We start from the raw sequence: 27,212 nt of genomic DNA on the forward strand, positions 1-27,212 counted from the left end.
AACAAGAGACTCTGCCTTCAGAGCTGGGGGACAAGACGGCCTTAAAAACAGCAAGGGCCAAACTGTCCCGTGCTATAAGAGAGGCGAAGCACGCACACGCTAAGAGAATCCATGGCCACTTCCAGGACAGCGGAGACACCCGGCGCATGTGGCAGGGCATCCAGGTGATCACGAATTACAAGACCACATCACCTGCTTGTGACCGTGACGCCTCCCTTCCAGATGCGCTGAACAACTTCTACGCCCGGTTCGAGGTACAGAACAACGTGGTGGCGCGGAAGACCATCCCTCCTCCCAGTGACCAGGTGCTCTGTCTAACCACAGCTGAAGTGAGGAAAACTCTATGCAGAGTTAACCCACGGAAGTCTGCTGGACCTGACAACATTCCTGGCAGAGTGCTCAGGGAATGTGCAGAACAACTAGCAGATGTCTTCACTGACATCTTCAACATCTCCCTGAGCAGCACCACTGTTCCTATGTGCCTCAAGACGACGACCATCATTCCTGTGCCGAAAAAGTGTTCTGTCTCCTGCCTCAATGACTATCGTCCTGTTGCACTCACACCCATCATGATGTAGTGCTTCGAGAGGCTCGTCATGAGGCACATAAAGACCCAGCTCCCACCCGCACTGGACCCCATGCAGTTCGCGTATCGTCCAAACCGCTCCACGGACGATGCCATCTCCACAACCCTCCATCTGGCCCTCACCCATCTGGATAACAAGGACTCTTGTGTAAGGATGCTGTTCATAGACTTCAGTTCAGCATTTAACACAATCAGCACCTGATCGAGAAGCTGAGCCTACTGGGCCTGAACACCTCCCTCTGCAACTGGATCCTGGACTTCCTGACTGAGAGACATCAGTCAGTACGGATCGGTAACAGCATCTCCAGCAACACCACACTGAGCACTGGAGCCCCTCAGTGAGCAAGAGATTGGAAGTAATAAAGTACAAATACTTTGTTATTGTACTTGAGTAGATCTTTCTGGTATGTAAACATGACTGAGAACAGAGACATTCCCGATCACCTAATCATCATCAACTTTGCTTGTGTTTTATAGGATGGTGTTTCAGCTACATCATTGGATAACAAAATGATTAATTCTTTTGTATTAATATATATTGTAAAGTCCAGTTACCAGCGTGACAGTAAAACAGGTAGTAGTATTGGCTACTTTTTACTAAAGTGCATTCTTTTAAAGCATAGTATCTGTACTTTTGCTTAAGTGAATGATGTGTGCACTTTTGCCATCTCTGAATATACCATCATAAATATCTTTGACCCCCCTCCTCCAGTAAAATCTGAACACAAGTGGTCACTGGAGGCACATTTATAATGCATATCTCTCTCTCTCTCTCTCTCTCTCTCTCTCTCTCTCTCTCTCTCTCTCTATATATATATATATATATATATATATATATATATATATATATATATATATATATATATATGCTATTGTTTGTGCTACTAAGCCTTGTGCTCTGCTTTTTATGTGTCCTGATTATGATGCTCCATTCTTGTGTTTTTGTTCAAACTTACATTCTACTTTTAATGATTACATGTTACACCTCATTCTGACCTAATATACTGATCATTATAGTGACACACATTCCCAATTGCATGCCTTTTTTTTTAATTTTTTTATTTTTATAAAAGTGTTTTGACATGCATTGTTTTGTTGCAAATTAGTGTATCTAGTGAACAGTGTACCCAGAGCTATCTCAAAAGCTGTGCAATATTGGATTAGTGTTAGACTAGCTATGCATCTGGTAGCTTTATAGCAAGAAACTGCAAGCAAAAATGATGTTGAGCTCAAAGTCTTAAATCTACTATAAAATGCAACATATCCAAGGAAAAATTATTTTTTTAGAAACTGATTTTTTAGTCATCATAAATCAAGAATTAATGCAACTCAGGGCACTCTTCCAGACAACAAGCGATCCAACTGGGGAGAAGCTGGAAGGATAAGAGAACACCAGCTCCCAAGGATTTCACTACCAGAGCTGACTAGGAAGGAACACTTGTGTTGTGGTTCACACTGGCACTTAGCAAGGATTGATAGGGCCCCTGCAGTTTATGCTGACAGAAGTAAACGTTCTCCTTCACTGAACATTTGGCATTGCTTCTCTCTTTCTCCTGTTGGTGCTGTTGGATCATTTGATTGTGTGTTGTGAAAAAAAGGAAATGTTGAAACGGTTAGTGAATACTAAATGTTTCTGATTAGCATTTAAATGTTTTATTTAAACCTACAGAAGTTTCACATTTTGAAATAAACTTGAGTTCAAATTGAACTACAAATGTTTTCGGATAATCATAGTCCATCCTCAAAATCTGTGAAATCCCAGGGCTTATCTGTTCGCCCATTTCGTTTTTTATTTGCCACAGTAGACATCGTGGACATTGATTAACAATACCTTATACTGTATATATCCTGTCATTGATTTATTTATTTTTTTATGGCTGCTAATGCATGGCAGTGCTTTTCATTTAAGTTGTACTATCCAACACAAAATGTATCCTGCAGTCATATATTAAATATATTATTCAATAAATTCAGAATAGGCACCAATTACTTAACTTGTAAAAAGCCCATTTTTTATTTACATTATTTGGCAGACACCATAGTATCGTATAGTAATCTCATTTATACAACCGAGCAGTTGAGGGTTAAGGGCCGTGCTAAAGGTCCCAACAATGGCAACTTGGTGGAGCTGGGATTTAAACTCATGATGATTTGATCCAAAATCTTAATACCGTAAATGCTACATAGGCACAAATCATGTTTGAGCAAGAGTGTTTATCTTTATTCAAGGTTCATTAATTTTTCAACAATTTAGATTAAGGGTTTTTTTTCATACGTACAGGAAACATATTAGCTGTAATATTAGGTATTATAGATGTTATTTTAGCTTTAATAAGCAAGTCCTTCATTTGTCATGAATTGAATGATGTTAACATTTTCAAAGTAATGACATATTGGATTCTTGTAAAATCAGGCTCTAATAATTTGCAAGATCTCTAAAGGTCAAGCAAAGACCAGGAACAGTGTAATATATATATATATATATATATATATATATATATATATATATATATATATATATATATATGTGTGTGTGTGTGTGTGTGTGTGTGTGTGTGTGTGTGTGTGTATAGTAAGCCAAAACTCTTTTCTTTGCTTTAGCAATAGTTATCTTGGGCTCTACGATGTTAACGAGACAATCCTTTAGGAGTCGCAGTGTTTGGCAGTGTTTGACCCTCATCTAAGCTTTTTTAACATTAGACAGTGCTAATTTCTCCATTCAGCTGAGGTACACACATAATCTTCTACAGCATTTCCAAGTTCAACCAAAAGTTTATCTCAATACGTCTGTGAAGGACATGCATACATAATAAATTATATATATATATATATATATATATATATATATATATATATATATATATATATATATATATATCAGAGATACACACATACACACAGACATACTTGTACACCAAAGCTCTGTCTTATTAAGATTTAAAGGGGAAAGTTTATATCCAGTGATTGAGTACAAGCGGGTCCTTTATCTTAGGGAGAACGCTCTACTGCGGAATAGTTTTCTCTGTCTTTGCAGGACTTATGAGTCCCCACGTAGATCATTTGTTTCTTGTGACTCCTAGAATTACAGTCCCAGAAAACTAGACATTAAACAAACAACGTTATACAAACCCATTGAAGTTTATGTCTTTAACTGGCAACATTAAAGGGATAAAAGTAAAGGAATGTTTGAGGTGTCCTTTTTAGAAACAATGTTTATCATTATCATTGAGTAAAAAGTATTTAGAGAAGTGTCATCTTCTCCCAATATATTTTAGTGGCGTCAGGTAATAACAGCATTCTAGGGTCAAAATAAAATACTTCAAGAACAACGAATAACCTAGGCATTACGGTTGCACAAGCTAGTGCACTTTTAGTGCCAGTCCCAAGCCCGGATAAATGGGAAGGGTTGCGTTAGGAAGGGCATCCTGAGTAAAACATGTGTTAAATCGAATATGTGGATCACGAATAAGAATTTAATACCGGATCGGTCGAGGCCCGGGTTACCAACGACTGCCACAGGTATCATTAGCCAACAGGGTACCGGTGGAAATTGGGCTACTGTTGGCTGAAGGAGGAGAAGCAGAGAAGGAGGACATCTACAGAGACAGCAGAAAAAGAAGAAGTGTAGGAGAGTGGAGGTTCGGGTTGGTACTTTAAATGTTGGTACTATGACTGGTAAAGGGAGAGAGTTAGCTGATATGATGGAGAGAAGAAAGGTATGTTGTGTGTTGAAGAGACTAAGTGGAAAGGTAGTAAGTCCAGGAGCATTAGAGGTGGGTTTAAACTGTCTTGGTGCGGATCAAAACTAAATCATGGTGTGGATCGAAAAAGAAATAGTGTAGGGTGATTCTGAAGGAAGAGTACAGTAAGAGTGTAGTGGAGGTAAAGAGAGTTTCTGATAGAGTGATGAACGTGAAGATGGAAGTTGAAGGGGTGGTAATAAATGTAAACAGTGCCTATGCGCCACAAGTGGGCTGTAAAATAGAGGAAAAAGAAACATTTTGGAGTGAGTTAGATGAAGTGGTGGAAGGTGTACTTCGGAATGAAAGATTGGTGATTCGGGCAGACTTTAATGGGCATGTAGGTGAAGGGAACAGAGGTGATGAGGAGGTGATGGGTAGGTACAGTCTTAAGGAGAGGAATGTGGAAGGGCAGATGGTGGTAGATTTTGCTAAAAGGATGGAAATGGCTCTGGTAAATACTTATTTTAAGAAGATGGAGGAGCATAGGGTGATGTATAAGAGTGGAGGAAGGTGCACACAGATAGACTATGCTCTATGTAGGAGATGCAACCTGGAGGAGACTGTAAGATGTTGGCAGAGGACAGTGTAGCTAGACAGAATTGGATGGTGGTCTGTAGGATGGATTTGGAGGCGAAGAAGAAGAGAAGAGTAAGGACTGAAAGTAGATGGTGGAAAGTGAAGGAGGAAGACTGAAGTGTGAGATTCAGGGTAGAGGTCAGACAGGGGCTCGGTGGTGGTGAAGAGGTGCTGGATGATTAGGCAACTACTGCATGAGTGATAATGGAGGCAGCTAGAAAGGTACTTGTGTGACATCTGGAAATAGAAAGAAAGACAAAGAGACAGGGTGGTGGAATGAGGAAGTGCAGGAAAGCATTAAGAAAAGAGGTTGGAAAAACAGAATTAAGATCGACAGAGTGATGAGAAAAGTAGGCAGGAGTACAAGGAGATGCGGCAGCAGGTGAAGAGGGATGTGGCAAAAGCCAAGGAAAAGGCATATGAGGAGCTGTATGAGAAGTTGAACACTAAGAAATGATTTATACCGATTGGCCAGGCAGAGGGGCTGAGAAGGTTGGATGGTGTGGATATGGTGAAGCAGGAAGTGAATAGGATTAGTAAGGAGGGAGTGAGAGCAGCGATTATGAGGATGACAAGTGGAAAGTCGGTAGGACCAGATGACATACTGGTAGAACCATGGAGATGTTTAGGAGAGATGGCAGTGGAGTTTTTAACCAGATTGATTAACAAGACTCTGGAAGGTGAGAGGATGCCTGAGGAATGGAGAAGGACTGTGCTGGTACCGATCTTTAAGAATAAGAGAGATGTGCAGACTTGCAGTAACTACAGGAGAATTAAGTTGATCAGTTACACCATTAAGTTATGAGAAAGAGTAGTGGAAGCCAGGCTGAGAGAAGAGGTGACCATCTGTTAGCAACAGTATGGAAATCATGCCTAGGAAAAGCACTACAGACGCCTTATTTGCTTTGAGAATGTTGAGGGAAAAGTATAGAGCAAGTCATGAGTGCCCAGAGAGGAGTTGTGGTATTGTAAGAGAAAGTCGGGTTGTACGTCGCTCTGGATAAGGGCGTCTGCTAAATGCCGCAAATGTAAATGTAAATGTAAATGTGTGACAACAGTGAAGTGTGCAGTAGGAATGACAGACTGGTTCAAGGTGAAGGTTGAACTGCATCAAGGATCGGCTCTAAGCCCTTTCCTTTTTGCAGTGGTGATGGACAGGTTGACAGACGAGGTCAGACAGGTGACTCCGTGGACAATGATTTTTGCGGATGATATTGTGATTTGTGGTGAGTAGTAAGCTGGTTGTGAAGAGCCTGGAGAGGTGCAGGTACATGCAGGAGAGAAGGGGAGTAAAAATAATTTGGAGTAAGAAAAAAGTACATGTGTGTGAATGAGAGGGAGGGCAGTGGAATGGTGCGGTTGCAGAGAGAGGAGGTGGAGAGGGTAGAGCAGTTCAGGTACCTGGTGTCAACACTGCAAAGTAATGGAGAGTGTGTTAGAGAAGTAAAGAAAAGAGTGCAGGCAGGGTGGAGTGGGTGGAGAAGAGTGGCAGGAGTGATTTGTGATAGAAGGGTATCTGCAAGAGAGAAAGGGAAAGTTTATAGGACTGTGGTAAGACCTGCAATGTTGTATGGTTTAGAGACTGTGTCATTGAGTAAAAGACAGGAGGTGGAGCTAGAGGTAGCAGAGCTGAAGATGTTAAGGTTTTCATCTGGAGTGACGAGGATGGACAGGATTAGAAATGAGTTTATTAGAGGGACAGCGCATGTAGGACGTTTTGGAGACAAGATGAGGGAGGCGAGATTGAAATGCTTTATTCATGTGCAGAGCAGGGACATGGGTTATATTGATAGGAGAATGCTGAGTATGGAGCCACCAGGAAGGAGGAAAAGAGGAAGGCCAAGGAGGAGGTTCATGGATGTGGTGAGACATGCAGGTAATTGGATTGAAAGAGGCAGATGTAGAGGACAGAGTAGTATGTAAACAGATGAGCCGCTGTGGCAACCCCTATTGGGAGCAGTCGATAGAAGAAGAAGAACAAGAAGAACAACGAATCTGTTGCAATGGGATTTGAAAATGTTGGATAATAGACAGGGTGATTCTTGCCAATTATTGAACCTGGAGAAAGAAAACAATTACAAAATAACACAGGGACGTCATATATGATGCACAGCTCTTGCTATAAAATGTAAATTATATTCAAGTAGAGTTAAAGTGCAGATACGATTAAGGCCTCTCTGAAGGTATATGCAATCATATGCTGTTTATACACTGAATGCTGACACTGCTTTTTTGCACTTTTTGTCAGCTTACAATTTGGCCTCATTTGCTTCACTGCTCCAGGACAGAGAAATAGAAAATGGGGTGGCATTTGAGATGAAGACTGAGAAGAAAAGATGCCCATTATGCTGTGATACTCTTTGTATTATGTCTCGTGTACCAATGCGACTGGCTGAGGCTCATAGATCTTTCTTCCGAACATATCATCAATAAACCCCCGCATTTGTTTCTAATCTCATTATTCAGTCTCTGGGTAATGAATGATTTCGATGATTTTTTATAAAATGCTATAAAACTCTCTATAACAGGATGCTGTTTGTAGCATCACCAGAAAACCTCATTACATTGAACCAACCTCAAAACGTCTCTAGTTTTATTGTGTCTTCATGTTGCTGACTACTGCTTTCTTGCTGATTTGGGCATTTAGGGCAGGGATACGTGTGGTTCCCTAAACAATTTCCACCATACTGTTGTCCTGCAGCTGCACCTGTGCCTTCATGAATGCAGCCAATAAAGAAACAGACACTCAGACAACTGGGTTCTCCTTATACAGTATTTGTCCCTGCAAACAGCCAAATGTCATCTTAGTTAGCAATGCAAAATAAAACGAAAGGATAAAACTACATGTGGCATCATTAGAGAGCAGTACATTCATACTTCAAAATAAATAAAGGTTCTGGGTCTATTTATTAACAGTTTTTACATACCTCACTAATAAATCCACTAATAAATTACAATCTTCTAAAAAAAATTACCAACACACACTGAAGCATATTTAAAAGATATTTATGAATGTAAATCTGAGCCTGAAATGTGGCAGGGTTTTTAGATATCTTATACATAGACCCACAACATTTTTTTCAATTTCTTGTTAATTCCAAACTCAGGAGCTTCTAAGCTTGATTACTGTGATCACTTACTGTGACAGCATTTGTAAGATCACCTTGTCTAGCACCTGTTTATTTTCCCTGACACGTCCTTATTGGCAATGAAGCACTTTGTGGGGAGAAATGTCTGTTGAATTGCTGCTCATCAGCTTCACACTCATGCTGAAGCTGCAACAAAGTTCAGACCCTGCACTTTATATCCAGCTTGTATGTGGCCTTGAACTCAACAGTGTTTCCCTGGCTTCTTTTTAAAATCTCACATCAGCATCTCAACTCCTAATGCTGAAAGCACCAAAACACATACACATACACTGAGTAAACACATTTTGCTAAACTGGATAGCATACTGACTGTAAGGTTTTGAGCAATTGATGGTTAATGAATTTTGAAACTGCAACATGATCCTTTAGTGTAATAAAAAAAAAAAAATGACTTTTGACTAAATCACTACTGCCTTTTGTAAAAAGAAGCTATGAATGTAATAGAAATGAAAATGACAGTACAGTAAAAGTTAATGTTATTTTTTCACTATTAAATGTGCAGGAGCTCATCATAAAACCCAAATGTGTCATGTTGACAAAGGAGACAATCTCAGGTTTTTCCTTAGAGTCAGGACCAGTAAGATCTTGCTTTGTATATTCCATAATTTAGTGCTACTAGAAAAAGAGATGAGACAAGAACCACATAGTGAGTCATGCACATTGAGCGGAGGGTGGCAATAACTGGCAGGATGGGTATAATAAATCCATAGCATACCTGTTATAGTGTCATTTATCAGCCTGGGGCAAATCAGGCTGGCCATCTTGGCAGCATCCAGCACAGATCTCCAATGTGAATCAGTGAAGAATGAGGGGTCTATACATGACTGAAAACATTATCAAAACCAAAAAGATTTACACAGAAACCCAAATGGTCTTTTTGGTATCAACTGCAATAGTGCTGTGACTAATATAGGGTAAAAGATTCATTTACATAGAGTCTTTTATTCATTGGAACTTTTTCCCAGATAATTATCTACTAAAACAGGGTTGTATGTTCATTTAATGAGGCTTAATTCAGCAGTTGTCCTTTTTTGGGAGCTGAAATGTTTGCATCCCCATTCGGCAGTTAATGCTCCAGTTAATTTATTTGACTGTGGCGTATTAAGACATCAAATGGCTTAAAACATTGAGCACAGGTTTACACTGGGAATCTGGAAAAAAAAGCTCTACTAAGACTTGCAGTAGAACAAAATACAAATTCCAATATTAAATTCAAATTTTTTTTGTTACATAGACATACATACAGTGTACGACATGCAGTGAAATGCAGTGGAGTTTAGTGAATTGCAGTGAATACACTAAACTGGCCCTGGCCACTGTACTGTAACTCAGTTTCAGAATCTTCTTATAGCCTAGATCAGTGGTCCTCAACCTTTTTTGCGCCACGGACCTGTTTAATGTTGGACAATATTTTCACGGACCGGCCTTTAAGGTGTGGCAGATAAATACAACAAAATGAAAATGATACGACCGCCATAAAAACTGGTATTTTCTAAATATAATAATAAACGTGAATCCACTGTGTTGTTTTTTGTTTATTTTGCTAGATTGGGGGGTAGCATGAATGTATTATGTGTTAGTGGACGGAGCAGCCCCTTTAAGAAGGTAGCGGATGGAGGTAAGACATGTAACCGAGGCATCATGACATGCATCAAGAATGAGTCATAGACAGATGTGGCGGAGAGAATCTGGTATATTTCCAAAATAAAACATCGTTTAGAATCAGATAATAAATCAAACGGAAATAATGTAAGTTATGTATTCTTTTTGTGCCGCCCGGTACCAATTGCCCGGGGGTTGGGGACCACTGGCCTAGATCATCTTTGTGGAGAGCAACAATTCAAATTCTCAAATCCTCAGAGAGTCTTTGCCATGAGGTGCCATGTTTAACATTTAGTGGTCAGTATGAGAAAATTTTACTCAAAGCACCAAATTTTAACTGCTCTAATACGATACACAAATATGTATGGTCCTGTCAAGCACACTAAAACATAAACATGATGAATAGGACATGTGGCTTTGCATGGTTACACAAGATATAGCTGTTATCACTTAGAGTATACTAACTTTTGTTGTCAGCTATTTAGTCAATAATAGCTGTATGTTGAGTTATTTTTAGAGGACAGTAAATCTGTACTGCTATATACGCTGCACATTGACTACTCTAAAATATATCCAAGTTTTATTTCTTTAGTATTTGTCCTTTGAGCGGATATACTAAAATGGTTGCTGAAATGAGAGGAGTGTACTAGTTTTTCTGAAATATATATATATTTCAGAAATTGTAAAAGCATGAATGCGATTAGATTTGTGGAGAGATCTGCAGAAAACACCAAGAAACTTGACAAGGCAAAAAAACAAAGAAAAAAAAAACGTATATCATGTTTAGAGATATATTAAAAGTAAATTCACAATTACTGTATTTCAACTATCACTTTTTAGCCAATCCACTAAGTTATGATGTGAACTAACTATGTTTTCATTGTTCTAATATAAAGATATATATAAAATATATAAAATAATATAATAGACATGTTTTTTACTGTAGATCCAATACATAATAATTCATTTCCAACATCCTCATTTATATTCCACTAATAAAATTGAGACAATACAATAAGAAAAATCACTATGATGTGTTTGTAATAAAAGGTGACCATGATTTAAAAAGTATACTGATACTAGTGGGTCTCATGGATATATAGTAATAGGAGGTTTATAATCAAACACACACAAAGAAAATATCTGCATGAATGACAGAGGTGAGGTAAGTGTAGGTTTGCAAATAATATGCTATGCCTTTTCTATACATGTTTCAGAAATGCAACATAATCACACCTCTCCTGCAGTACATTATGCACTATAGTTCTCAAGGACATCATAAAAAATATAAGAGCAAGCGAATAAACTGTATTAAATATAATTAGACCACTCTTCACAAACAAAGTTTGTGTTTTCTAATAAGAAATTATTTGAAAACCCATAAGCAATAACAAGAATTTCCCAAGAAATACCAAGAAATAGGATGACGGAAAACTATAGGTTTAACTAAGTTAGACTGATTGAACCTCAACCTTGTATACTGGAAAAGTCAACAGCTTGAACACACACAGAAGCAACATACATCCCATCTGGTGTACACAAATTTCCCAACAGAACAATGACCCCAAACAAACCTCTAGGCTATGTAAAAACTATTTGTCAAGAAGGAGAGTGATGGAGTGCTGCATCATATGGCCTGGCCTCCACAATCACGCTATCTAAATACTTTTGAGATGGTTTGAGATAAAAAAAAAAAAAGCAGCCAACAATTACTTAACACCTCTGGGAACTCCATTTAAGATTGGTGAAAATCCATTTCAGGTGACTACCTCATGAATCTGATGGGAGAAAGCCAAGAGTCTGTAAAGCTGTTTTTATAGCTTTACACTTTTTTTTTTTTACTACATAATTCCCTTCATATCCTTAGTCATGTCCCTAGTCATGTCATAGTTTTATCAATGTACAATGTTGAAAAACGTGCGATTAAAGCAGTGTGCATTTCTTTTGAACATTTTTATTAAAAAATATAAATAAATACATTTAAAAGCTAAACATTTGTTTTACTGCTGCACCAAGTCTTAAATCAAGCACCTAAATCCGCCATGATGCACAATTAAAACCGTCCGTGTGGAAACATAGCAAATTTAAAACATCATAACTACTTTAAAACATTTCCAAGGATATTTTGCCTTCATGCTTTATATTGAGTATAGTTTCACTAATAATAAATATACATTTGCATAAAGCATCCATATTTGAATATATCTATCTATCTATCATCTATTTTTATTCTTTCTTTTTTTTATTACAATCCCATGACTATGGACAATGACCATGACAAATACTGTAATCACTCTTTACAATCATGGTGAGCAGAAAAGCAGAAAACACAAAAATAGTGGAAAGCTGTAATGAGCACAAGCTCAATAAAATTGCTTGCCTGAAGATTATATTGCAAAACAAGAAGGAAATATTAATCCAGTTCAACTGTCCAATTTTGGTGAATGTCTGCCATTTGTAGCCTAAGATTTCCTGTCCTGCTCCACTTTTTTCTGCCTGCAGAACTGCCCCTCACAGGATGTTTTTCTCTTTTGTTTTCCACAGTATTCTATTTAATCTCTACAGACTGCAACGTTTGGAAATCCCAGGAGATCAGCAGTTTCTGAGATACCCAAACCAGCCCTTCTGCACCAACAAAATCCTGTTCAAAGTCACAGAGATCTATTTTCTCCTTATTCTGATGTTTGGTGAAAACAATAATTGAAACTCTTGACATGCATCTGTCTAATTTTAAGCAATGATACATGATTGGCTAAAATACAAGTGGCACTGTTTGCTTTACATTATTTTTATTATTGCCTTGATAAGATTTATAGATCTTAGCAAACTTTTTAGTAAGAGCCATACAGTGAAACATTTGCAAATTGCAGATTTAACCAAGGCTTTTAAAAAAACAAATTACACTCAGCAATCTGTACATTTTCCAATTCAGTTATAGGTTTATGTACGTCTTCATTAGGTTTATGGATTCTTTTATTATAGCTGCTGACGCCAGCTGGTTATTTTGCTTTTCTTTCAAATCTCACTCAGGCCTTAAATATACACAGAGTAGTGCATACACTGGCATAAAAAAAAAACTCTGTGCAAATTTTGCATGGTACTTTGTACCACAGCACTGTTGAATTCTATGAATGTGATCAGAAGGTGTTAAACTGCTTTATATTAATCCACCTGTTTGAATTATATTTTTTATAGAACCTATAGCAACTATATTACATTGATTAGCATGGTGGATGCACCACAAAATCTAAACCTTATAAACTAATTTTATTTAACAAAGAAGTGTTAATGAGACAGTTGTTTATCATTAATGGAAGGAATCTGGTGAGGGAAAAACTGTTTATTGACTTGCTGCTATAGCATAAGTGGTAACAGGGACTAGCCTGTTTCACTGATGTTCCACACAATTAAATAGAATTACTGTATATACATGTATGGCATGTTCTTCCTATAATTGCTGGTGGTGCATTGCGGTGGTATAAATGTTGTGCTTCTTTACTGGTTTTTGAGGTTTTCTTGGTGATCATCAATTACTGTGGTGATTTGTTTCTTCTAACAGCTCCAATTCATCTTCATAAACTGTCCCCTGGATCAGAAGGATGTTATCATGCCAACATTAAAAAACAACCAACAAATGTCCAGCCAACTGGGAGACAGTATAAAAATACAAGTGACTATTTTTTGGTGGCATTTCCACAGACATTTCCAACAAACTATTCTAATCCATCCCTTTTTTATCTCAATGTTGTTCTCTACTATTTTTTCATTATACAAAGCGATTATGGTTTAATAACTGAATGAGTATTGATTGCACACTTGCTTGTTATAATGTTTCCTACAGCAAGCTGTGCTGACTCATTAACACTTCTGGCACCATTAAACTACAGTAAGGATATAATCCTTGACATGGAACAATAATTCTCTAACTTAGTCATAATTCCTTCTCTGATCATTAAATTGTCCCAAATTAGGCTGACAGCCACTGGATTGGAACACAGCCCAGCCATTAGACACCATCTAGATGACAGATTTATTGGAAAAAGCATTGCTTTAAAGCAGGATATTAAAAAGCTGTTTAATAGACTTGTTTACCTATGGATAGGAAACTGGAAAGCATCAATCCTTACCAAAGAAAACAGTTTTCATATACTTCCAACTACCCCTGGACAATAGGAATGGAAACACATATAATTTGAGTTGTGAATCATTTGTACATCAGTTCAACTGAACTGCAAATGTGTGGCACTGAAATGAGTGGATACATTTCATTGGTATTACTGAATGAATTTTTTTTTCTAGTTCTTTGATGTAGAGAGGGGCTGGAGTGGAATTTCTGAAAAGCATGCAAACAGTTACACCTAGAGGGAATTTAGCATAAACAATCCATTGACAATAACTGGGAAATAACTAAATCAATTAGCCAAGACCAAAGTAGCAAAATATTTAACTTATGAACTTATGACCTTAACATTTATTTATTGGTCAGAAAATTAGAAGAACTGCTAGAAACTGTTTTCTTTGTGCTCTACTATTTTTCATTATACAAAGCGATTATGGTTTAATAACTGAATGAGTATTGATTGCACACTTGCTTGTTATAATGTTTCCTACAGCAAGCTGTGCTGACTCATTAACACTTCTGGCACCATTAAACTACAGTAAGGATATAATCCTTGACATGGAACAATAATTCTCTAACTTAGTCATAATTCCTTCTCTGATCATTAAATTGTCCCAAATTAGGCTGACAGCCACTGGATTGGAACACAGCCCAGCCATTAGACACCATCTAGATGACAGATTTATTGGAAAAAGCATTGCTTTAAAGCAGGATATTAAAAAGCTGTTTAATAGACTTGTTTACCTATGGATAGGAAACTGAAAGCATCAATCCTTACCAAAGAAAACAGTTTTCATATACTTCCAACTACCCCTGGACAATAGGAATGGAAACACACATATAATTTGAGTTGTGAATCATTTGTACATCAGTTCAACTGAACTGCAAATGTGTGGCACTGAAATGAGTGGATACATTTCATTGGTATTACTGAATGAATTTTTTTTTCTAGTTCTTTGATGTAGAGAGGGGCTGGAGTGGAATTTCTGAAAAGCATGCAAACAGTTACACCTAGAGGGAATTTAGCATAAACAATCCATTGACAATAACTGGGAAATAACTAAATCAATTAGCCAAGACCAAAGTAGCAAAATATTTAACTTATGAACTTATGACCTTAACATTTATTTATTGGTCAGAAAATTAGAAGAATTGCTAGAAACTGTTTTCTTTGTGCTCTACTAATCTTGCAACCATTATTTGGTTTGTTATCAGGCCCTTGGAGAGCAAACCTTTAAGCTGTCGTGTTAGATTTTTTAGCATACATTTTAATACTTACTATGATTTGTGATAAACAAATTTTCTTGTTTCTAGCATTTTCCATAGAAACTTAGCAAAAGGCATTGGTTTGGTTCTTTCTTGGTAATTGTTTGACAGATTATTTATTGTTGAGACAAATAAAAAACAATATGCTGCCATTCTGTGCTTGGTCTATTTTCTTTTTCGACCAGAAGAGAACAATAGGATGTTTAGAGCAAAACAGAGAACCTAGAGGAAGCCTGTTGTAGCAAATCAACAACAAAATCCAACAATTGTTGAGATCTCAGATTAATTAAGTCCACTGTCCAGGGTTGTGATGTAAAAAAAAATAATAATATCAAAGGGAATTCCAAACCGTTTATCATAAAGCATTGGCAAAAATTCTTCTTCTTCTATCGACTGCTCCCAATAGGGGTCGCCACAGCGGATCATCTGTTTACATACTACCCTGTGCTCTACATCTGCCTCTTTCAATCCAACTACCTGCATGTCTTTCCTCACCACATCCATGAACCTCCTCCTTAACCTTCCTCTTTTCCTCCTTCCTGGTGGCTTTATCCTCAGCATTCTTCTAACGATATACCCCATGTCCCTCATCTGCACATGTCCAAACCATCTCAATCGGGCCTTTCACTTTGTCCCCAAAACGTCCTACATGTGCGGTTCCTCTAATAAACTTGTTTCTTATCCTGTCCTTCCTCGTCACTACTAATGAAAATCTCAGGATCTTCAGCTCTGCTACCTCCAGCTCCACCTCCTGTCTTTTATTCAATGCCACTGTCTCTAAACCATACAACATCACAGGTCTCACCACAGTCCTATAAACTTTACCTTTCACTCTTGCAGATACCCTAATATCACAAATCACTCCTGTCACTCTTCTCCACCCACTCCACCCTGCCTGCACTCTCCATTACTTTGCACTGTTAACCCCAGGTACATGAACTCCTCCACCTTCACCACCTCTACTTCCTGCAACCGCACCACTTTACTGCCCTCCCTCTCTTTCACACATGTACACTGTGTTACTTCTACTGACTTTCATTCTCCATCTTTCCAGCATGTCATTTGCAAACCATTTTTATTCGTATTATTCCATTGAGACTCCTGTCTGACCTTGTCTATCAACCTGTACATCACTGCAAACAGGAAAGGGCTCAGAGCCGATTCTTGGTGCAATCCCAACACCACCTCGAACCAGTCTGTCATTTCTACTGCACACTTCACTGCAGTTACACTGTCCTCATACATGTCATGCACCACCCTCACATACACACATACACCAGACAATACCACCTCTCGTTTCTCAGCACCCTGTCGTATGCTTTCTTTAAATCCACAAACACACAATGCAACTTATCTGTCCTTCTCTATACTTCTCCATCAACATCCTCAAAGCAAATAATGCGTCTGTGGTGCTCTTCCTCAGCATGAAACCATACTGCTGCTCACAGATCACCTCTTCTCTCAGCTTGGCTTACACTACTCTTTCCCATAACTTAATGGAGTGACCGATCAACTTTATTCCACTGTAGATACTGCAGGTCTGGACATCTCCCTTGTTCTCTTAAGATCGGTACCAGCACACTCCTTCTCCATTCCTTAGGCATCCTCTCACCTTCCAAAATCTTGTTCAACAATCTGGTTAAAACTTCACTGCCATCTCTTCTGAACATCTCCATACTTCTACTGGTATCTCAACTGGTCCAACTGACTATCCATTCTTCATTTTCCTAACTAATCCTATTCACTTCCTGCTTCACCATTTCCACATCATCCAACCTACTCTCTCTCTTTTTCATTTTCCTCATTAATCAGCTGCTCAACACACTCTCCTCACTAGTCAACACATTTCCATCTCCATCCTTTATTGCTCTAACTTGCAGCACATCCTTCCCAGCTCGGTCTCTCTGCCTGGCCAATCGCTACAAATTCTTTTCTTCTTCCTTAGTGTCCAACTTTTCATACAGCTCCTTATATGCCTTCTCCTTGGCTTTTGCCACATCCCTCTTTACCTGTTATCGCATCTCCTTGTATTCCTGCCTACTTTACTCATCTCTCTGCCGATCCCAATTCTGTTTGGCCAACCTCTTTCTCCTGTGCTTTCCTGCACTTCCTCATTCCACCACCATGTCTCTGTGTTTTCCTTTCTCTTTTTTTAGATGTCACACAAAGTATCTCCTTATTTGTCTCCCTTATCACTTCTGCAGTAGATGCCCAATCATCCAGCACCTCTTCACCACCACCGAGCTCCTGTCTGACCGCTTCCCTGAATCTCACACTACAGTCTTCCTCCTTCAGAGTCCACCATCTTATTCTTCTTTCTGTCCTCACACTCTTTTTCTTTCTTCTTCACCTCCAAAACCATCCTACAGTCCACCATCTGATGCTGTCTAGCTACTCTGTCTCCTGCTAACACCTTACAGTCCCTTTCAGGTTGCATCTCCTACATAGAACATAGTCCACCTGTGTGCACCTTCCTCCACTCTTATACGTCACCCTATGCCTATTCTTAAAATAAGTATTCACCACTGCCATTTCCATCCTTTTAGCAAAATCTACTACCATCTGCCCCTCCACAGTCCTCTCCTCAAGGCCATTCCTACCAATCACCTCCTTCTTACCTCCTTCAGAATCACCCCTACACCATTTCTTTCCATACACTCCATGAAATAAACAATTTAAACCCACGTCCAATGCTAGCACTGATTGTGAATTCAATCTTTTACATAAGTCTTAATCCTTGTTTTGGGAACCTTATGCCAAACCTCTCAACAGAGAATTTCTGTATAAAATGTATTTAGGAATCCTAAAACCTTCAACCAAAGAACCCATGAGAAAACATTTGGCTAAGAGTGTGTCAGACCCTGTTAGGGGTTAGGGGTTCATGCCCTAGCACTGCCAAGCTGCCCCTCTTGGGTTCTTGAGCAAGGCCTTTAATCCTCTCTGCTCCATTGGTGCTGTAGCACAGCTGACTCAAGGGACCCCAACCACCAGGCAGATCAGTTTTGCTGGGCCCTGCAGAAAGAATACAAACATTTGCTATTAAACTAATGCTTAATTTATTTCCTTTTTATTGACTTTTGCAGTCTGCAGAGTGTTTTATTAAAAAAATACCACTTTGCCACCTTTGCACATTTGTTTCATTCAGAGTTTATTTCTATGCATGGAAATATGAAAATTTTCATTTATATGTATATAGTAATATGATATGCATGTTATTGTGTCTCCCCCTATAAATTGTCTTGCCTGAAACTGATGGTGCAAAAAAAAAAAAAAAAAAAAGAATTTCATCTTTGGGGACCACTGCTTTAATGTACAGTACATGCAATGCATAAGTACAGTTTCTGTTGGCATGGTGGTAGCTCAGTGGTAAAGGCTTGGTGTTACTGATTGAAAGGTTGGGGGTTCAAGCCCTGATATTGTCAAGCTATCACTCTTGGGCCCCTGAGCATGGCCCTTAACTCTTAGTGCTCTGAGATGCTGTAACATGGCTGAACCTGTACTCTGACCCCAGCTTTGTAACATCGCTTGGACATGGAAAGAAGGAATTTCAAGAATTTTACTGTGCTGTAAAGTACATGTGACAAGTCATTTTTTTCCTCTTTCTACTACTCCCATTAGGGGTCGCCACAGGGCATTATCCATCTCCATACCACCCTGTCCTTTACATCTGCCTCTTGCATGTTTTTTTCACCACATCCATGAACCTCCTCTTTGGCCTTCCTCTTTCCCTCCTTCCTGGCGGCTCCATCCTCAGCATTTTCCTACCGATATACGCCATGTTCCTCCTCTGCACATGTCCAAACCATCTCTATCTCTCACTTTGTCCACAAAACTCTTTCTTTCTTTCTTTCTTTCTTTCTTTCTTTCTTTCTTTCTTTCTTTCTTTCTTTCTTTCTTTCTTTCTTTCTTTCTTTCTTTCTTTCTTTCTTTGTCCATTCTGGAAAGAAAAAAAATGGTTTCCACTAAGGGGCGCCACTGAGACGCGTTTTAATAAGGTTTCTTTTTTTTTTCCTTTCTAACAGGAAGCGCGTGTGCAGAATCACCCTGGCTTTGGATCCCGACTCTGTCACCGGAGTGGAGGCAGTTTTACCGGGGATCTCTCGGGGTAAACTAACTGTCCGTAATGATGGTTGCTTTCGGATACAATGCAGCAGCGTTGATGTTGTACTCACTCGGTAAGTGTGTTGCAGATATCTCAAGCTTTTTAATACACACAAGTGTTTGCACGCGCTACTTTTGGTTTGCCTGCTCGTGCCTTTTTTTTATGCATTCTGCACTTTTTCAGCAAGGAAATGCACGGGAAGTGGAGGATAACTTTTGCAAAGCGGTACAGATGACTGATTTGTTTGTTGAACGCTTTCAAAAGAGGTCAACTTCTTTTCCAATGCTTGCCATTCCTTATTACAGGAAGTAGATAAAGAAATGTTTCTGTAGGTTTGCTTAGGTTTGCAAGTTGTCATCCTGCCTTCACTGCGTTGCTGAAATGTTTATTATTGACAGCTTTTCTATAATCTAAAATTGTTTATATTGATTATTAATTAACAATACAATCCAACAACCCAGAGATGAAGGAATTCCTGCAGTCTTGAATAACAATGTTTATCTAAACAAAGGGTTCATTGAGGGCATTTTTCTTCTTTTTTTGCATCCATCATGCAACCTAAGTCATATACTTGGCATATGCAACCACAGGATGCCACAGTTTCCAAAGTATGCAACCACAGGATTTTGTTAATAGTCGTGGTAGTGTATTGTTGTTAAGAGTATAGAATAATAATAACATTTATTAATATTATAATGCATGTGAACTTGGTGCTGTTATGTGTACAGTATTCAGTTTATATAAAAAAAAGAGCACAACTAATACCCATGAGTAAAACTTCACTTATCGATTATTAAGTAAAGACTGAGGCTGATTTTTAAAAAAATTTTTTTTTTTATGACTAGACTGTTGACCCATCTTTCACATATTTAGTCAATAATGCATTTTCTTTACATCCATACAATACCTTACTGCATATTATGCAACCCAACAATATCCCTATGAGATCAGTAAAATATTCTGATTGATTGATTATGTATTGTGTAGTGTCCCAACATAGTATGCAACATCAAGATAGAGGTGCTCTGATATACTCGTAAGGCATAGTAGTATTGATGAATAGACGTTATGATTTAATGCATTTTTTGGAGAGTTCAGGAAACAAAAATGAAAACAAATTAAAACAAGAAATGCTCATTTGAACATGAGTTTATTGAACACACCACATTCCTTTTTAGCCTTGCATTATATAGTGCATCGCTACCTGTAAATCCTGGTGTTGTTTATTACTTTACATATTTACTTAAGAATGAAGGTGATACTGTTTAGTAATGCCAAATTTACAAACATCTTAAACTAATTGTAAAAATAAATATATATAATTAATATAATGAATATATTATTTCAGTAGTTGCACACTATTTTGGCATGTTCCAAAATATATGCAACCTTAGAATTTGTGTTTTTATGTAATATTTATGTATAGTATTATGTGGCTATAGAGAAAAATGCAGTATTTAGTATGTTACACTACAATCCTGTGATTGTGCATAGTTATCTTATTTAGTATGCACTTTTGTTTATTCAGTGAGCTTGTGTTTTGTTTCTATACTAATCAAAACGGAGTAAACCATACCCCACACTGGGATTTCCAGATTGGATTGACTGTTTCCAACCCATTCACAGTTCTAGAGCTTTCCAATTAATTGTAACCGGATCCAAAGTCCAACTCTGCCAAATTATAGGCTGTTTTCCGGGTCCCACACCATTTTCCAGCCAAATGGGATTAAAATAGCCCATATGGCAGCAAAAAGCATACATGCGCTTGCTGAATTTATTACATCTAATTTATAGAATTGCAGCAAAATCTCGAAACATTCAGAGGAAGCAATTTTATGGGAACACATACTCTTGTCGTTTCAATATACACTGAAGGTGAAGAACAAGCTGTAATATTTGTAGCTGAATATGACACAAGGTACAAAAAAAATCAAGGCTGCAAAGGTAAGGTTTTTTTTATTTTTTTTTATCTAGTTCTCAAAGGACTGACTATGCATCTTTGCTTTGGAATCAGGATTCCATCTGGTTGCATTGGGGATCCAAGTGTGGGTGGCATGTGAAGAAAAGTCATACTGAAACAGTGACATTCTGTATTCTGGTGTTTTCAAATTTACGTCTTGAACAGGTTGGCATTTTTCTAGTCCCTGTTTGCAACAATACCCTAGTTTGTACAAACTAAAGTAACAGGCATGATGTCCTGATATATATAACAAACAGGAATCACTGCATGACAAATGTGTTATTGAACCACACAGATAATTAATTAAAAAAAAACCTTTATTACAAAGCAGTTAATGCCTGTGGATTGTCAATGCCTGAGCCCTATATAACTGTATTCAGCTTATGGAATCATTGCTCAGTTTCATCACCTCACACTCAGGAACAAAGGTTGATAAATTATAGCTTTCCCTCCGTCTTCTGCCCGCTCTTAAATTACACTAAATATTGCAATGTCTATGCTTTCAGGCAAAATATATTAAATGTACACAAAATGTACCTTTTAGAGAACACCAGTGACATAAAAGGTATTAGCGAGCGAGTGACGTTCCTCAAGGGTCACTACTCCGTCCACTTCCGGTTGCAGCAAAATCAAATCGAAACTCCCGTCCTCACATTCATCCCATCAGCAGAATCTTTGCCCCATTATCTGCATTCCCTGGATCAGAACGATAGACTGTCATGCCAAATCAAGCCTCAAAGCACAGCGTGACTGGCATACACTTTCCTGAAATCGGAGCATGCTTGTAATTGCAAAATCTCATTGCTTTAGTGTTCTGGCTACTCAGTGGTGGAATGAGCTTTTGTCTCCAATTAGAGATAAAACTCAGAATCAATGTTCAACAGAAATCGAAATAATCTTCTTAACTTTTCTTTGCAGTTACTTTCTATGAAGTGTTTAATTTTTGTAACATATTTCATAGCCTATTCTTGATACCCACAATATTAACATGGGCATTCATTTTATTTTATTTTGTTGAACCATGAAAGATAGCACCACTAATAACCATGAGTAACCATATACATATTGGTATTAAGTAGCAGTCGACTGATAGTAGATTTTACTGATAGCTAGGGTGGGACTTATTTGCCGATAACCGATTAATCAACAGATTTTTTTAAATGAATACTAGATACAAAAAAATAACTGTAACACCAAATGTAGAATGGTACTGAATTTTATTAAAAAAATAAATAAAATATTGAATCAATGTGCTTAATGAAACAAATGAGTATATTAATTATTAAATATAATTAGGCAATTAATAAAATGTAAATTATAAATAAATATGTAATAGCGCTCTCTGTGCAGCATGCAGTTTTATGTGTAAAAACAAACAGCCCATGGCATCAGTGATTCTCCTTTAGAGGCCGATCTCGTAATGACAGCGGGACTCCTCAGCTACTTCAGCAATCAACTATCTGTGCCAGTTAAATGGCAAAACCGATTAATCAATTGACCTCGCTATTAAGTAAAGGCTGAGGCTGATTTATTTCAAGATGTTATATTCATCAAAAATTTTATATTAGAAAAAGGACCCCTAAAATAAATAAAAAAATGAGTGGGTGTAATAAATATAGACAAGACGGCTTACTATCTGTCATTGATTTATCAGAATGCCTTTGGGGCAAATAGATGTAAATTGACTAAGCAAACATTATGCAACCAAAGTACAAATTACACAGAGACAAATGCTAGAAGTTTAGTGTGGTTTGAATGTGGTTTAAAAGCAGGCATACTTTTGCTACTCAAAAGAAACTTGTCATGATTACGGACTTGAAACATTTGTGGAGTATTTTGACCCAGTCTGGTGTTAGGCTGCACAGAGTGATTGAAGGCACAGGGTGATGGCTGTAGGATTGATATGTAAAGTATAGGGTGCCCTGCCAGTTACAGGAATGGGGCACAAACGGTGTAGAAAAGGTGATATATATTGGAATATACAGCATGCACATGCTAGTGCAAACTTCGATTGGCTTCGGGTTGGACCAGGGCCAAAATAACAAATGAAAAAAACAACACCACTATTTTTAAAAGCTAAATTACTTACAGAAAAAAATATGAAAGAAAAACAAATCAACTTCCCTAACCTCCTGTAAAAAAAATCTAACAAAACAGAAGAAACCCAGATCCAACACAAATGGCAGCCACATCACTATTATCGTGAACACAACCATTAAAAATATATACATATATTTATGATGACAATCTAGTGAACAGAAGCACACAAGGGACAGCACAAACTCAAAGTCATAATGGCTTAAACCAGGCTATTACAGAACAAAATCTGAGCATAGGCAGCATGAGCACCTTATCCTGGTGTCCAATGGAGCTTTATTCAGTAGCCCCTTTAGGATATCAACTTGTGAAAGCAGGTGGTCTCACTGTGGTGGAGTGCAGGAAAGTCCGAACTGAAGTCTGGAATATTTATCCTGCACTTTCTAGACAAACCAAACCAAAATCTATACAGAAACAACCTACGAGATCATGTGGATTGTAACAGGGGGGAAATGGGAAGTCATACACATTTTTTGACAAGCTGTGTTTTAGTAATAGGATGTGACCAAGGTTCAAAATTAAATATTTCAAATAAAATTGGAAAACTTTCTGTATTTTTTTACTTTTTTGTATTATGCTATGAGCGGCATTGAACCTCGGATCCAATGGTCGCGAGTTCAAATCCCAGCAACACCAAGTTGCCACTCCTGGACCCCTGAGCAATGCCCTTTACACCATCGCTGCTCAGTTGTTTAAATAAAATAAATGTAAATCGCTCTGGATAAAGGCATCTGGCAAATTCGATAAATGTAAATATAAATATCAAGTTGCTTAGAAGCTCTGAGTCACCAGGGGGACCCATACAAATGGAGGGTATTAATATACCAGCTGTTACCATGTGCCAGACTTTCACAGAAAGCCCTATTGTGGCCTGTAACTTTTGATGTCGCTTAGGGCTCTTAAAGCTTCAGAAACAGCACTGCATATTTGTATCATTCTTGTTTATGCTTCTTGAAACCAGCTCGTTTAGAATCTCTGTGCTTTATACATGATTTATATCAATATACACAGAGGTCAAATGAAGAAAAAGAACTGTAACAAAGGCCTATCTACATTAGAGAAACGACTTTGGTCCTAACAACAGTTAAATGTCGCTTAAGCCTTAAGCACTAGAAATGCTGGCTCTTTGCTGGCTCTTTGCTGGCTCATGAATAGAGATGCATTAATTGCTACTAATTGTAGCCAATTTTCTCCATCATCATCAACTTCATCATTCACCATTTTTTTCCTCACCATTAGCTCAGACTTTCCCCGGAGGCCATTTGCTGAATTGCTGTTTGTTTTTTTTCCCCTCCAAGAAGTCTCAATACACCTCTTTTATTATGTATGACAGGTGGAACATTTTTTAAACGACAAATGCTTCAGCTGTACATAATACATAATTGTATACCATGACAGTTTTTTTTTTTTATATTCAGGCCTGTTGAGAGCGACACACGGGACCAAATATGTAAAGTAGGATTTAAAAGCAGTGCTCTATGTATGCTAATGCTTCACTAAACAACTACTGTTGCATCACTTGAGCAAAGATTCCTGTGTTACGGAGAGCAAAAATAGCAGGTGTTTGTATATTTGCTGTTTGGAAAGAGCTCCTGAAGCTTGTCCTGGAGCAATTTTGCACCAATTTCCGATACGTCAAGCTTTGCTCATTTAACAGGTGAATAATTGATACACTGAATGAAGAGTACAGGAGAGTGGAGTAAACCAGGGGTGGCATGAAATCACATTGGGTATGGGAATGTAGTTCTGGATTGCTTATCATTGCGAAGCAGAGTTTGGATTTGTCTCAGGACTTTGGGGATTTAGCCGGAGACAGCCTAGGCATTTGATAAGCGAAAGGAAACTTCAGGTTTGAGAGAAGCTAAAGAATTTAGGTTAAATCTTACTTTTATGTTTATAAGTTTATATATGCGGGAGAACTTATACCCCAAGTGACAGGGAAGTGAGACATAGCGCTGTTTGAGTAACTGAGCACGACAGAAAGAGAAAATTCTTCCTTCGAAATAATATGTATAGCTACAGGTAGGCATTTTTAGCTTTCGAAGGAATTTAACCAACAAACACATGCACACACACATGTCTACATAAATATCATACTTTAAAAATGTTTACCTTAGCAATAATCATCACTTAATGACTACAAGATGCAGTTTTTCATACTTAAACATTAATGAATATTTCATGCCTATAAAAAAAGACACTTGACATTGGTTGTTTTTATATATTTCCCGTACTGTCAATTTCTTTTTAGGCTTGTCAGTCTTTTGAACTTGTAGTAGGAGTGTAACGCGTATCTCCCAGTCCATTCGTCTTTAAACATTTTGCTTTCATCATTTTTGAAAGAGTTCCCTTGCCATTTTATTTATCAGACCAGAGAGGGTAATACGCAAGGGGTAAAAAATATGTAAAAACTCCATAAGCTGCCTTCAGGTAAATAATTTACATAAATGCATGTGATGGGGCATGTGCTATTTTCAGCAGATAGTGAAAAGATATATTAATATTTTTCAGCAATAATGTTTTATACTGATATTATTGCAGAAGTAATGCTGGATCAAGGGCCGGATTAGCAATCACAATTTAGAAATGTCTGAAAATGTCTAATTATTCTAGCATCATTGAAGAGAATAGCTTTTTGAACTGAATTATTGTTTTTTTTTTCTGTCAGGCAACAAAGCAAATGTACCAGATGTATATTTTATAAACAATGAAATATTCATAAAGATATACTTAGTATAAGTAAAAAATATATCATTGTATACAGTGCCTATAGAAAATTGTCATACTTTTGGAAATAGTTTCTTTATTTGTCATACAGCCGGAAATAAAAATACCCTTTTTCCTTATTTACACATTTTGCTTCAGAACATAAATTAATGCAATTAAAAAGCAACATTTCTAAAAACAAACAAAAAAAAAAGACGAAAAACTAGAATAACGGTCATCATTTCTTTGATTTAATACTTCATAGAGCCCCTTTTTGCTTTAATTATTGCCCTGAATCTGTTTAGATATGTCTATGCTAGCTTTGCACACCTAAATTGGGTAATATTTGCAGTGGTCACATTCTGTGGTGAGAGGCAATGGACTACTCTCTTCAGATTTTACACAGATTTCTTATCTTATTTAAGACAAGGCTCTGACTTGGCCACAGTCACCTTCATGTTATTGCATTGTATTTTTTGGCTGTAATGTTTAGGATCATTGTTGTATTGGAAGGAAGATGTCCTGTTCAACTTAAGCTATATAGCAGAGGGACTTTGGATTTTCTTCAAGAACCTGGATGTTGTTTGCAGCATCTATTTTCTCTTCAACCCTGACTAATCGCCCCGTCCCTGCTGAATTGAAGCCATTCGATTTCCTTTTTTTCCCCCCACAAAATGCTGTCTAAAAATAAACAAACCTCTAACTTAATCATTAATATTACAGCAATGGTATATTTAATAGCTATATTTTTATCTAATTAAAGACAAAATCATTTAAATCTGAAGCTGTTATTGGACAACGCAAACGGAAAATAAAAACGACTACTAAGCAAAAGCGTGTTTATTCGATACCAACAAATATTTACTATTCAATACTATTATATCTTAAAATTCCAAGTGTCAGTAAGCTAACATTATTAAAAAAACACATTTTAACGTTTATCAGTTACTGCAGTTTATTCGAGAAAGTGATTGTGCCTTTAATCTTTAAAGCAACAGAAGAACTGTAACATAACAATTACTATTTTATACACGTGTGATGTTCATGTTTACATCACTGACTCCCTCTGTCTCATCCACGTTACCCCCATAATTCTTGTCTGTGGTGTTTGAGAACCAGGAAATAATACACCAGTGCTAAAAACAGCAGGCAATAGAAAGTACAGATATTTAATATAATATTTAATTTAATACTTGCTGTGGTCTGCAGCCTGTGAAATTGTGCTCAATATTAATTATATATAATATTAATTATAACTTAATATTTTGTTGCACAGTCATTAAAGGCAATTACTGCAAACAAGTGG

At 37.5% G+C, this 27,212-nt stretch overlaps 1 protein-coding gene across 1 annotated transcript in view; it reads left to right on the plus strand.

Moving 5' to 3' along the window:
- Positions 1-19,073: 19,073 nt before the first annotated feature.
- b3glcta (beta 3-glucosyltransferase a) overlaps positions 19,074-27,212 on the plus strand; it is a 177,964-nt gene continuing 169,825 nt past the window's right edge. Inside the window, exon 1 of the mRNA XM_046862419.1 lies at positions 19,074-19,216. Within this exon, the coding sequence (XP_046718375.1) occupies positions 19,165-19,216 (52 nt within the window). The 5' untranslated portion in view covers positions 19,074-19,164. The remainder of the gene's footprint in view (positions 19,217-27,212) is intronic.

This window comes from Silurus meridionalis, chromosome 12 (assembly GCF_014805685.1).
Source record: "Silurus meridionalis isolate SWU-2019-XX chromosome 12, ASM1480568v1, whole genome shotgun sequence".
NCBI lineage: Eukaryota > Metazoa > Chordata > Actinopteri > Siluriformes > Siluridae > Silurus > Silurus meridionalis.